Source organism: Zeus faber (genome assembly GCF_960531495.2).
Source record: "Zeus faber genome assembly, chromosome: 16".
Taxonomy (NCBI): domain Eukaryota; kingdom Metazoa; phylum Chordata; class Actinopteri; order Zeiformes; family Zeidae; genus Zeus; species Zeus faber.
In genome coordinates this window covers 9,714,526-9,728,745 of record NC_137202.1, presented here as the reverse complement: position 1 = coordinate 9,728,745, position 14,220 = coordinate 9,714,526, and the positions used below count along the sequence as shown (strand labels likewise).

At 44.0% G+C, this 14,220-nt stretch overlaps 1 protein-coding gene across 1 annotated transcript; it reads right to left on the bottom strand.

The window, feature by feature from the left end:
* Nucleotides 1-11,644: 11,644 nt before the first annotated feature.
* On the bottom strand, nucleotides 11,645-14,220 carry LOC307241926 (5-hydroxytryptamine receptor 7-like; the record flags this gene model as incomplete). Its single annotated transcript, XM_080016201.1, has 2 exons — nucleotides 11,645-12,554; nucleotides 13,661-14,220. 2 exons carry the CDS (start codon nucleotides 14,218-14,220, stop codon nucleotides 11,645-11,647), a joined length of 1,470 nt encoding a protein of 489 aa, XP_079872327.1.

Genomic DNA, 14,220 nt, shown 5'->3' with positions numbered 1-14,220 from the left:
GAAACAGCTATTTCAGATAACTGAAAGATCTCCACAAGAAAGCTCTTGACGAGGAAAAACACTATTCTAGGAATAGGCGAAAAAATTGTAAAGAAAAACATCTCCAGACCAGTTCTCCGGGGCTAGTTATTTGGAGAATCGCAATTCGAGGAATAGGCAAAAATATAAGTTTAAGTATCACAAGTATACTTCTGTGAGGGAAAAATGATTACGATCAACTATTTTGAATGAGGACAAAGGCCTCTACCTCCAAAAGGGGGTTTTGAAAACATTTGTCTGTCTTCCCAGGAACCCCCCAGAGTTCATGTAAAGAGAAATGTTTTGCTCCGACAATGTCAATTCTAATATGAAAGAATCAGATCACACGTGGCCTGTTTACCGTCTATAGAGATGGGGGACACCTGGAAGTGCATTGTCATGCAACCCCCATTCGGCCAGGTCAAGGTTGCAAGTACCTGTTATTTACATTCTAGGAAGGTGGGGCACCCAGGAAGACAGTTAGGGGGAAGGCAGACTCGTCTGAGACCTCTGACCCAAACCACACCCTGTTTCTACTGTATAAAGCCTCCTGTCTTTCTCTGTGATATCAGATTGATCCCAGCGCTGCTTTGGAGCAGTACTGAATCTTTCTCTTTATTCTGCAAAATAAATAATCTTGGATATTCTCAGTTTTGTCTTCTTGTAGCGGGCAGATTAACCTCACCAATCATTGCGGAAGAATTTCCTTAACACTTCCAAAACAAAAGTACGAGTATAACAAGGTTTCTTTGAGTCATTTTTCTTGCACTGCACTGTAACTTTTATGCATTCTAGGTATTAAATAGTTTTTGCTTTATGCATTATTTTTCCGTTTATAATGTGTTTCTTTGCACTTTGTCTTAATGCTTTTGATGTTTTATGTAAAGCACTTTGAATAACCTTGTTTTTGAAATGTGCTTTATAAATAAACTTGCCTTGCCTTGCCTGCGACGTGCTGCTCTGCTCTGCTGGAGTTGAAAACTTTACCTTTTCAGCAGAAACATCAGACGGAACACACAGTGTGTGTGACACCGTGAGAGCCACGGGCCATAGCTTATGCCACAAGCCTGACAAATCAAAATTTTGAGGTTCAGTTGGTCCTGGCTGCAGGATCCACATTTTGTGATTTTTTTTTTAAGGTTTATGTATTATTTATATTATATTTTATTTTATTGTATTAAATGATTTTTGTGAAGAACAAATTGGCTTACAGTGGCTTTGATGTGGAAAGCTTGAACGTTTGAAAAGAGTGAGTGATGGTTTTGTTCCATTTTTGATATGATATATTAATTAGTAAAAGTGATGCTTTGATTTAATTTGACCATATATAGTTATTATTATTATATTATTATATTATTTTTAAAAATCATAAATGATCCAAAATTATGTGGAAAGTCTTGAGTGTAATTGTAAAAGTGATGCTTTGATTTATTTTGAATAAATAACATTAACAATAACAATTTTTATTGTGTGTGTGTGTGTGTGTGTGTGTGTGTGTGTGTGTGTGTGTGTGTGTGTGTGTGTGTGTGTGTGTGTGTGTGTGTGTGAGAGAGAGAGAGAGAGACATGCATCTCTGTGTTTTCTGTATTTATTTTTTCATGTACATGTACAGAATAGTTGTGTGTGACTATCTGTTCATAAATACACAAGTATATACTTAGGTGGTGTGAGGGTGGTGTGGAAAATGCCACTCAGATGGCGAGTGGCCACCTGAGTGGCATTTTCAGGGCCCTCTGACACAAAGACACAGGCAGAGATGTTGCAAAAACACACCAGTTTATTGTAGCGAGTGGGCAAAATGTAATAAGCCTGGAGCAGATGGACATGTGTGTGTGGGGATGGGGGTTTTACCTGTTGATCATTGATTGCTCTGACGAGCAACAGGCGTACAGCCACCCTGATCCCGGGCCCTAGCTTACCTAGACCCAGGACAGGTGTGGCTGCTTAAACCACATCACCACCAAACCACTATATATATATAGTATATATATATATGGGGGTGTGTGTGTGTTTGTATATATATATATATATATATATATATATATATATATATATATACAGTATATGGCAGCCCACTCCTCCTAGATACATCAGTCCCTAGGATGGGTTATTTGCAGAGAATTGCATTTTGTTGCCTCAGTACTTGAATCTAAAATGACATCTAAAAAAGATATATATACAGTATAAGACTATATACTGTACATTTATTCTTAATCATGGTGGTGTTTGACCTCCTGTCAGTCCAAGACCGCTTCAACAGCGTGGAGGTTTCCGTCGACATTCCTTCGATGAGGATTTGAAAATCTGGTCTTCCTGGGTTTTTTCCGTGGCCTCAGCGTGTAATCGCAGCAATGACCACGGAGAGTCACCCAGAATCTGCACGCAGGGCGTCACGCTGTGAGTCACTGCCACTCGGCTCCGTGCTAATGACACTAAGAGGCCGTGATTAAGTGCTAAGTCAATTTGACAGCCTCCTTAACGTCCCATCACCACCACCCCACGCCGTACATCTGCCTCCGTCCCTTTCTCTCCTTCACCGTGCCTCTGTCACACTCCCTCCCTCCATCTCTCTCGCTCACCCTCTCTCGTGTTACCGACATGATGACACTTAATAATCCTAAATAGGATGACAATAAAGATAACCGCATAGGGTGGAGGGTGGAGGGGTGGTGAGGGTGGCTGTGGTGGTGCTGTTATCTATGGACCCGCAAATAAATCTCATACATTTCTAAGTGGGTCATCTCAGTCGATGTCCCGTGCCATAATTCAGAAGTCCCCAAATTTCATTTCTGTATAGCAACATTTCTTGTTTCGTTACAGAGTGAATTGTCACTACAAGGAGCTTTCCACTTCAGTGTGCATGATCCATCTACATAAACATCATGAGGAAATAACGCCGGCAGGGATAAGATTGACAATCTTGACTATCCATGAATTGATTTAAAACATGTATATACTGTATGTTGTACAGTAAAGACATTTAATGTTAAATATGTTTTCATAATTTGAGATAGGATAACACTTTATTTATGGCCACGGGAAGTAATACATAATGAAAATACTTTTGATTATATATAAAGTAGGTAAGTAAAGTATGTCAGGTGTTACAGCGACAGAAATGGACATAAAAAAAATTGATAAAAATGAATCTGTCAAAAGAAGTTAACAGGGAGTAGCCCAATATGGGCAGGTGGCAGTTACTGTAAAGTAAAGTATTAATAAAGTGACAGTACAAATCAAACATAAATTGTTCAAATTGGGACAGAACTTCTCCAGCCACGTACAACAAACTGGTCCAATCCTGCTTCTTTCAGCTTAGAAACATCTCCAGTCTTGCTTTCCCATCTTTTAACAACCTAGAACGTATCGTCCGTATTTTGATTTTCTCATGCCTTGATTATTGCAAAGCACTTTTTTCATGCCTTAGCCATGGCGCCATGGCTCGGCTACAGATGGTGCAAAACACAGCCGCGAGGCTCATTACCAAGTCAAGGCGTAGTTGCCACATCAATCTCATTCTGCCGTCTTTGCGCTGGCTGCCAATCAAATTCAGAATTGATTCTAAGATTATTTTGATCACTTTTAAAGCACTACACGGTCAGGCCCCCATAGGTATCACTGAGCTTTTGAAACCGTGCAGCGCCGCTCGTCCCCTCAGATCCTCTGATCAAGGGTTCCTGGTGGTCCCTCCATCAAGGCTGAAAGCCAAGGATGAGCGGTCCGTTCTCTTTTTAGCTCCCTCTCTGTGGAACCGTCCGCCCCTAAGCGTCAGAACCACCGAGTCTGTCGACTGTTTGAAATCTCCCCTGAAAACCCACTTTTTGAGATTTTTTTTTTTTTTACAATATACCTCTTTGTAGTCGTATGTTTCAGTATTTGTTTGTTTGTGTATCTGTCTCAAATGCAGCTTGTTGTTTGTCTTTATTTAAAAAAAAAATGCGCTTATTCTTTTTGTCCTCTGTTCAAACACTACGGAATGTTACCGTTCAACAAGGTGCTATATAAATAAAGTTTTACTTACTGACTTACTTCTGACAATAACCGGCTTTCTCCGACACCTCCTTTGTGTGGGAGAGCAGTAAATTATCTCCGTAAAACAGACATCTAATTTCTTTCTCTTTTTCTGCTAAACTCTGTCACGCTCTCCGTCTCCATCCCTCTCTCTCTCTCTCTCTCTCTCTCTGTTGTGATGTTCTAGCGCGCTGTTTTCCTGCCAGACAAAAGCTTCTGCCAAGTCAAGGCCGAGAAAAAAACAAAGAAGAAGGGAAGTAGCTGTCGGAGAAGAAGAACTATTTACTTTGCTCTACTTTGAGCGGCTCCAGGATGCCGGTCTCTCCTTCGCGGCCTGCTGCGTTTTGAAACAACCTTCAGATATTTCTCAGCATGGGTGTGAGATGTGTCGAGACCCCCCTCCATCACGGAGACGTTGCCCAGAGCAGCAGCGGCAGCGGCAGCGGCAGCGGCAGCGGCAGCGGCAGCGGCAGCGGCAGCGGCAGCGAACAGGCAAACATCAAGTCGCGTTGCGGGGAACATCAACTATCCGCAACAATACAGCGATCAATCAGGGCGGGAAGCCGGCGTCGCCCTCACTCACCCTTCGCTATCGTTCGTTATAAACGCCGACGTCAACATTGGCTCGCACGCCCACGTTATTCCCATCTGATTAACTTTGCAAGGCAGTCAGAGTTTGGGAGGGGTGGCGGGTGGATGTGGGATGGAGACACCACATGATGGAGACCCCGCAGCGGCCGGTGCTAAAGCGGCGCTGCCTGGCACACGACCACAACAGCCCACCCAGTTGGGTTGTTGCGGTGTCCTTTAAAGGATGGGTTTGCCACTTTTTTGACCTCGTCAAAAAATCGCCGCCCGTCATTAATAACTGCTCACAAACGGTTTTCTATTGAGAAACTTAGCACTCTGCTGCAGCTTCTCACTGCGCGTAAATGCAGTCCAGTGGGATAAATTCTTAAGCCTTCTCAAATCTCAATCCGATCTCCGTTTAGAAAAGGAGAAGCTCTGACTATTGTCAGTCTTTATACTATATGTTATAAGGTATTTTACGTGTTGTTGACTTTTTTGGCTGCATCCACACCCGCGCAAGGGACTAGAAACAGGAAGTTGCACCACTTCCTACTAGCAACCTGCTGTAGCCTATAGGTATTTTCACACCCAACAGTTGCGGTGACTCCTTGAGAGGAACTGAGAACTGGGGATCTCCCCGAAGAACTAGACACCTAGACACCTGTTTTTTCTAGTTGTATTCGCACCGCCAATAGGAACGCTGAGGTGGCGTCAGCCAATGGGGTTTCAGCACGAGTTCCATGTTCTGTGTTGTATTTACTCAGTCATTTTCCCTTATTTCAACTTATCAGTCCACCAACATCTGTTTCTGAACAAATTTGAGGATGCAAAATAAGCAATCCAGTTTCTGAATCTTCACTCATATTAGATCTACAAGACACAATTTTAAAGTTTATTCCGACTTTTGTAAGGCCCGGGAGGACGGCGCACGCTGACTTTTTCGTTTCATTCAGTGAGCTTCAGAAAAGAAAATAAACGACATGAATACATCTACAATGAAACTTGTATTGATTCTTTTCTTTTATTACGGCGGCGTGCAGGGCTGGTCCACAACCGCAGCGATGCGACTCGCCCGGGCGGACTGTCCTCAGTGAGAGGGACCGGCGAGGGACCGGCGAGGGGCCGGCGAGGGGCCGGCGAGGGACCGTGAACTCACATTTGGAACCGGATCACCGGCACATACATCCTCTTGTGGCGGTTAGCGCCTGCCCTGGAGTAGGAGCTAAAATAGTCCCTCAAAACGATGTCCTAAGAACATGAAAACACCTAATATCACGCTCTGGCAGCACTGTGGCAATTGCAAATAAAATGTGATAAGGCCGCTATTCAAAATGAAAAACAATACTAAGATACTATATCACTAAAGATTCTGTAGCGTCTCGGGCAGGGAGTACCGCATTTCCCAGCATGCCCCTGGGTGAGACAGGGAGGAGTTGGGGTGACCTACCCGGGAGCGGGGAACTGTCTTTTGAGATGCTCATGCTTTGGCTGGAGTCGACAGAGTGCGAGTTCTTTGAGAGTTCAATAAAACCTTCCCTTGTCAGCTGACAAACGAGTTCTCTGTCATTCTCTCTTCTCGTCCCCGCCGCTCGCTGCGATACACAGCACCACGTGGGAGTGTAATGTGAGTTTCCTGTTTAAAATTTAAGTTTCACACCGCTTTAGGAACCAGGTCAGACTGCAAGGCACACGATGAGCAATCTTGAATCTTTGAGAATTCCCCCCCCCCCAAAAAAAATCTTTTGTGGCGTAAACGCGTGTGACGATATGGACAAACATTCACGGAAAAAAGGACAAAACCGATCCTCGCCAACTCAAAGTTATCAAGAAAAAAATCGAATGAATGCGGGTCGGAAGAAACCAAACTTTGACGAAAATGAAAAGTGACGTCTTAGAATGAACACGAGGATAAACGTGAATTCTGGGGGGGGGGGGGGGGGGGGGGAACCTTGCGGGTCCCAAATGGAACTTTCGGACACGGGCGATGGGATGGATGGCTGCTTTAAGAATAGAAAGCTCTTTCTGAACATTATGCCTGGCTAAAAGATTTGGAAAAAATAAAGAACAAAAAAAATAATTGCGTGTCAGCCTTCATTTCAATGTCTTCTCTTCCTGCTCCCCGCGGGCCGTGGGTAATACATTATTGAAGAGTATTTTAAAGAACTGAAAGAAAAGACGCCGCACGGCAGTGACTCTCGTCCTCGCTGCTCCTTCTTTCACTACTTTCCTCTCGTGCAAACCTAACGCTCTTTTCAATCCCTCCCCCTCTCTCCTGTCTTTCGTAACGGTTCTTTGTTGTTTTGCCCTTTTCTGGATGTGATCTCTTTGATAGGGTAAAGTCGACAGAAATAGACAACGCAATTATTCGTCTTTTGAGCGACTCACTTCTTTGTTTTTTGACATCAAACTACTGCTTGATGTTTTCCGTGGCAGACCCCGTGTCAGCGTTATAATTCATGTTATAATGCTGTATTATACAGCAGTGCTGATTAACATTATTGATGTTATTACTACCGATAGCTAGAACATCTGAGGACACTCCTCGATATGTAGTAATGCATCACACACGCACACACACACACACACACACACACACACACACACACACACAGACACACACACACACACACACACGCATGCACACACGCAGGCAGGCATGCACGCACACACACACACACACACAAACACACAGGTCTCATATTAGGGTCTATTATTGTGAGACTTCACACAATTTCCCTGCAGGAGACAAAGCAGGACTTCAAACTTAGACTCTTCTCTACATGTGAGATTAAAACAGGTAGCTGAACTGGCCAACGTGCCGCCCGCCACTGTTAATCAGCAAATGACAAACTCCCAAAAACAAACAAACGGAGGCGAACTTTAGGGGCTGTCGTCAGCGTTTACGTGAACATTAATATTCACGCCGCAATCAGGATGGAGATTCACAGTTTGTGGGTTCATGCGTCTAACACCGCATCCTGATTGAAATGACAACGGGAGGCGCTCTTTTCCGTGGAACGAGGAAGCGGAACATGAGGATTACAGCTGGAATAACGACGCAGGCCAATGACTCGTTCCAGTTAAAAGACCTTATCATGGTTTAATGGTCTTATCCCGGTTTAAACACATGATCAGGCTTTGCATACTCTTAAACCAGGGGTCTCCAACTGAACTACCTGGGGGCCACCGGTGAGGTTTTCTTCCGCTAGGAGGGCCGTGTTGTACATTAATGGAAATGCAAACTGTCCCATCTTTTTGCACAGCGCTTTAATTAATGTCCCTAATAATATGACTAAAAATTGACGGAATAATAGACAAAAACATCTTTGTGGTATTCTACTTTTTCTTTTTACGTTACAGTACATGAAATAAATTTGCGAGCCAGATTGAACAATATTTTATGGTAATGGGGTGGGCTGAGTTAAATCGTCTAGTGGGCCAGATGTGGCCCCCGGACCTGTAATTTGAGACGCCTGGCTTTATCATCGTTTAAACTCATTACCTCACTTTAAACACATTATCATGGTTAAAACACCTTATTCTGGTTCAAACATCTTATCTCAGTTTTAACATCTTATCACGGTTTAAATACCATATCATGCTTTAAAATCCTAATAGCGGTTAAAACTCCTTGTCATGGTTTAAACCACTTATCGCGGTCTAAATACCTTATCATGGTTTAAACACCTTATCACGGTTTAAATACCTTATCATGGTTTAAACTCCTTATCATGGTTTAAATGCCTTATCCCTGTTTTTACGTCTTATTCCGGTTTAAATACCTTATCATGGAATAAACACCTTATCATGATTTAAATACCTTATCATGCTTTAAAATCCTTATTGCGATTTAAACTCCTTATCATGGTTTAAATACCTTATCATGGTTTAAACACCTTATCACGGTTTAAATACCCTATCATGGTTTAATCACGTTATCACGGTTTAAATACCCTATCATGGTTTAATCACGTTATCATGGTTTAAACTCCTTATCCCTGTTTTTATGTCTTATTCCGGTTGAAATACCTTATCTTGCTTTAAAATCCTTATTGCCGTTTAAACTCCTTATCATGGTTTAAACCAATTATCACGGTTTAAATACCTTATCATTGTTTAAACACCTTATCCTGGTTTAAATGCCTTATCATGGTTTAAACACCTTATCCTGGTTTAAATACCTTATCATGGTTTAAACACCTTATCATGGGTTAAACACCTTATCACAGTTTAAATACCTTATCATGGTTTAAACTCCTTATCAGGGTTGAAATACCTTAACATGATTTAAACTCCTTAGCATGAATTAAACTCCTTATCATGGTTTAAACTCCTTATCATGGTTTAAATACCTTATCCTGGTTTAAAAGCCTTATCCTGGTCTAAAGAACGTATCCTGGTTTAAAAGCCTTATTGTGGTTTTAATGCCTTATCCTGGTTAACCACCTATCATATTATAAAGCTCAGTTCAACGTGTTTATGTTCAAACCGTGCTACCAATAAGCCACTTATCCAAAGTTTCATATTAATAGTTTCCAAGTTAAGGTCTTAAAACTGGAACATTATCTTCTTTGTGGCCAGTCTAAAAGAAATGTGGACGTACGTGAGTCAGAGAGAATCAGTCGGGTTATGCGGCGTCTCGTCTTCCAGAAGGTCACAGATCTGGTGTGATGAGGTCACGGAGCAAACAGGTGAACCTGAATGAAGCGTAATTCATCAGTCGGTGCTCTGATGTCATCACTTTTAATACTAACTTTGTTACACAGTAAAGACAATAGCAGGTTGAGACAAAAAAACAAGCACAACAGAGGTTGAGGAAAAGGGCGTTTTCACTGCGAAGATGTAGATTCCAAGTCAAAACAACATCAAAATATCTTTAAACGGCTGCGGTTGCTTTATTTATTACTTTATTTACATTTTGCATTGACTCTAATTTTTTTTTCCATTTTTTTTTTTACTAATGAGCAGATGGATTCTGTACAACTAAAGACATTATTACTCCTTAACTTTTTGATGTTACCCTCCATATGTTTGCTTTAACTGTTAATTATTTTCTGCAGTAAACAAACAAACAAATAAACAAACAATCAAATAGACAAAAAATTAAAATAAATAAATAGATAGATAGATAGATAGATAGATAGATAGATAGATAGATAGATAGGTAGATAGATAGATAGATAGATAGATAGATAGATAGATAGATAGATAGATAGATAGATAGATAGATAGATAGATAGATAGATAGATAGATAGATAGATAGATAGATAAACAAACAAACAAACAAACAAACAAACAAGCAAAAAAACAAACAACAATTAATAAATAGATAAAAATATATAAATAGATAAATAAATAAACAAACAGAAGGCATCATTAACAGAAATCGTGTTGTGATCACTGATGAGGTCAGCAGTGACAGCAGTTTGGATCGAGTTGTGTGATTGTAAACACTTAGATGTTGGTTTGGCACTGTAGCTCTGTAGAGTTTCACTGTCAGAATACGGCTCTCCATGCTATTCCATTTCTTTTACAACAGGCAAGGGTGGTCGAAGGTGCCGCACTCCAAAAACGGCGAACGTCAACATCTAAACATTGCTTTTCTTTTTTCCAATTTCCCTTTTTATGTTTTATCTAAATCGTTGTCAGGCAGAAGAAGCCTTAGTCACGAGAATTATTTCCTTACAAAACAAAGAATAAAGGCAGTTTTAGAAATATTGGCCTTGGGTGTGACATTGTTTACATTAAAAAATGCATTTTTCTCAGATTACCCAAATGTTTTTTCACCCGCTCTGAGGTAGAGAAGGTTAAATTGTCTTAATATCCCAGTGCAACCTTCCAGATCCGCTATTCACATGGAGGCTCATCTCCCGCCATGCGCATTAACATGAAAAACACAACATTCAGGATATCATCAAACACCAACAATAACATTGGAAATTACTTTTATACGCCTCGGTGCTTCCCGACGAACACAGCAGAGCCCGGTTTTCAGATTCGCCCCTCTTATTTTTGCTTGTTACTGAAGATGGGATATGAACATCAGCATAACTGGAATATGGAGGCGCATGTAAACAGATTTGCTGTGGTTGCACTGCATTTAAACCTGCAGCCTGCAACAATGAAAATTCAAACTGAATCTCTCTCTCTCTCTCTCTCTCTCTCTCTCTCCCTCGTGTTCCCCTTTCATCTCTTCTTCCACGGTGTCTGCCGCTAAATAATCACGGCTCTAGACGTCTGCATGGGCATACCGTCCGCTTCAGGTCGTCCTCAGTGGAAGCGTTTGTTCTTGAGAGTCTCGTTCTGTAATCTCCTCCGTCTTTTTAGCGCGCCATACTGTACACCTTCACGTTCTCCACCTGCTCATTATTATTCTGCAATCCGACTAAATCCGCCTTCTGTGTGAGCTGAGCGAGACGCCGAATGTCTTTGGCAAACATTTGCATTGACGTTAACATAAATGTGCCCTTTGATCCGACTTTGACTTTTGAGCCTTCTGTCTCCACAACTTTTGGCTGGTGATTTGTTGTTGGAGAGCAGTCCGTCTTGAACCAGCTGTAACATTAGTTTCAAGATCACAGACCTTCACCGACTGGATTGTGTTTTGGTCTCCACTAATAAGAGCCCTCTGCTCTCTGCTCTCAGAGCAGCACTTTGAGACACTGTTGTTGTGGCAACCAGGGGAGAACTGGTCTGACGGCTGATTTTCCGAAAGGTCCCCCATAATCAGTCATTCTCACTTTTGTCCGAAAAAAATAAAACAATTTCAATTTCAATTACTGTTCAATGTTGCATTTGCTTGACTAGTGGACAAAAGAGAAATACAAGACAAGGTTTGAGTGTTTACAAAAGGATAAATAGATGTGTACACTCTGTATCCCCAGGTGGATGAAGTGGGACCCAACGACTGAATGTACGTCTACAGCCCTTTTTGCAGCGTTCCAGCATCAGCCTCAGCAGCGTGTACACGGAAACAGAGCGGGCACAGCCAGTCTGGCAGCGAGTCAGACGCCTCTGCATCGCATCAGACTGCGACGCACCACATCAGATAACCGAGTCTGGCTTCTCCACCAGTTTGAGAGCCTCATGCATGCCAGCCGCTGAGAGCTTCCTGTTGATGTTCCTGTAGCGACAGCGCAGCAGGTTGCTGTAGGTCGTCCGCAGATCCCGGTTGAAGAAGGCGTAGATGAAGGGGTTGATGAGGGAGTTGGCGTATCCGAGCCACAGCAGAGTTCTCTCCAGCCAGAGGGGCACGCAGCTGCACTCCACCCCGCAGACGAAGGGCCTGGCCGTGGACACCAGGAAGAAGGGAAGCCAGCAGAAGCTGAACGCCCCCACCACGATGCCCAGCGTGGCGGCGGCCTTCTGCTCCCGTTTGAAGATGGACTGGTTCTTCCTCTTCCGGCGCTGGTGGTGTTCCCCTGTCTTGAGGAGGCGTGAGACGCGGGTGGTGCACTCCTCCTCCACCTCCCGCTGGAGCTTCAGCGCTGCCGCCACACAGTCCATGCTCGCCTCCTCTTCGTCGTCCTCCTCCGCTGCCACCGCCTCTCCGCTCTTCTCTTCTGTCAAACCCCCCGCTTGCTGCGTCTCCTTCACCCTGCCCCCGCCCGCTGCGGCTCCTCGCGTGGCCACTTCCGGCCACTCCTCTCCCTCCCTGGGGAAGCCAGTGATGGTGTGCTTGGCGGCGCTCAGCTTGGCAGCCCGATAGATCCTGTAGTACATAATAAGCATCACTGACATGGGGATGTAGAAGGCCACGGCCGTGGAGTACACCGTGTAGCCAAAGTCCTGGCTGATGAGACACACTCTGCCGTCGTTGACATTTTGGGCCCAGCCGAACAGCGGGGGGAGGGTGATGGATGCAGAGAGCAGCCACACCGACACAATCATCTTGGCCATGCAGCATCCGTTCTGCCGGACTGGGTAGGTGAGTGGCTTTGTGATCCCCAGATACCTGCAGGACAGATGGAACAGGAAGCAAGTGTTAAGCGGCAGGCACCCATCCCAGTGCCAACCAGTAGCTGACTGAGGTTGTACTGGGCAGCTCCCAGTATCCCCCAGTAGCAGACTAAGGTTGTACTGGGCAGCACCCAGTGTCCACCAGTAGCAGACTGAAGCCATATTGGGCAGCTCCCAGTGTCCACCAGTAGGAGACTGATGTTGTACTGGGCAGCTCCCAGTGTCCACCAGTAGCAGACTGAAGCTGTACTGGGCAGCTCCCAGTGTCCACCAGTAGCAGGCTGAGGTTGTACTGGGCAGCTCCCAGTGTCAACCAGTAGCAGAGAGTGGTGGTGCTGGGCAGCTCCCAGTGTCCACCAGTAACAGACTGAGGTTGTATTGGGCAGCTCCCAGTGTCCACCAGTAGCAGAGAGTGGTTGTGCTGGGCAGCTCCAAAAGACAAATTAACCAGATATGGCTGGACCTGGAATCTATAACTTAAAAATGTATTGCTTAAATTATAATTTATGAAGGATCACTTTAAAGGATAATTTATTAATTAGCGTTTAGATAGTCATCCATTAATGATCAGTTAAAGTGATCACAATTTTTAATTAATTAATTTTAATTAATTAGAGGTATTAAGGATCATTTTAAATGTTCATTAATCTGACTAAATGACTTAGATAATAATGATTAATTAGTGCGTACGGAGCGGAAAGGTGATCCAGACGCAAGATATTTAAGCTGCTTTGTGTTAAAGGGATGAGGGGAGACGGCTGCTTGCGGAGAAATCAAATGACTGACTGAGGTTCGATGACCATAAAAGACACTTGACACACTATGATATTATAATTGGATAATACATTTTTTTCCTCTTTTTTTTCGTGGTGACAAAGTACAGACAAAATCGATTCATCCAAGCATTCGTGAAACACATCTTCCACTCCTTCCTAAAAGTTTGCAGTTATCGCATACAATTATCTATAACGGAGATACAACTTTAAAAAAAAAATCTCAAACGAATATAGTTTGCAATAAAAACCCAGCTGCCTCCGCTGCCCCACCCTCCGTGATCTCCCCAAAGTGTGAAATGAAATCATTTGAAAGTTTGTCTCCCACCTGTCGATACTGATCACACAGAGCGTCATGATGGACGCGGTGCAGCACATCACATCCATGGCGATGAAGACGTTGCAGAAGAACTGACCGAAGATCCACTGACCCCCGATCAGGTCCGTGATGCTGACGAACGGCATCACGGCGAGCGCCACGGACAGGTCGGCCATGGCCAGGGACACGATCAGGTAGTTGGAGGGCAGGCGCAGCTTCTTGACGAAGCACACGGAGATGACCACCAGCAGGTTCCCGCAGATGGTGGACAGGGTGAGCATGGTGAGCACCCCGCCGATCAGGACCTTCTCCACCCGGCCGTAGCTGAGGATCTGCTCCCCGCAGCGCGTCCCGTTGCCTTCCATGATCACCAGCGGCTGACTGGAGGAGGTGACCGGAGCTGCCGCCGCTGCGTCCTGCGCGATCTTCAGCAGCCGAGGAGCCAGAGCCTCGGAGATCATGCTGCTGGTGCCCGCCCCGACGTCCCTGCCCGCCGCCCGGTCCTCCACCATGAAGGACCTCATGCTGCCTCCGCCAAAGCTCCCGTTATTCGCTCCCAAAACAACCAT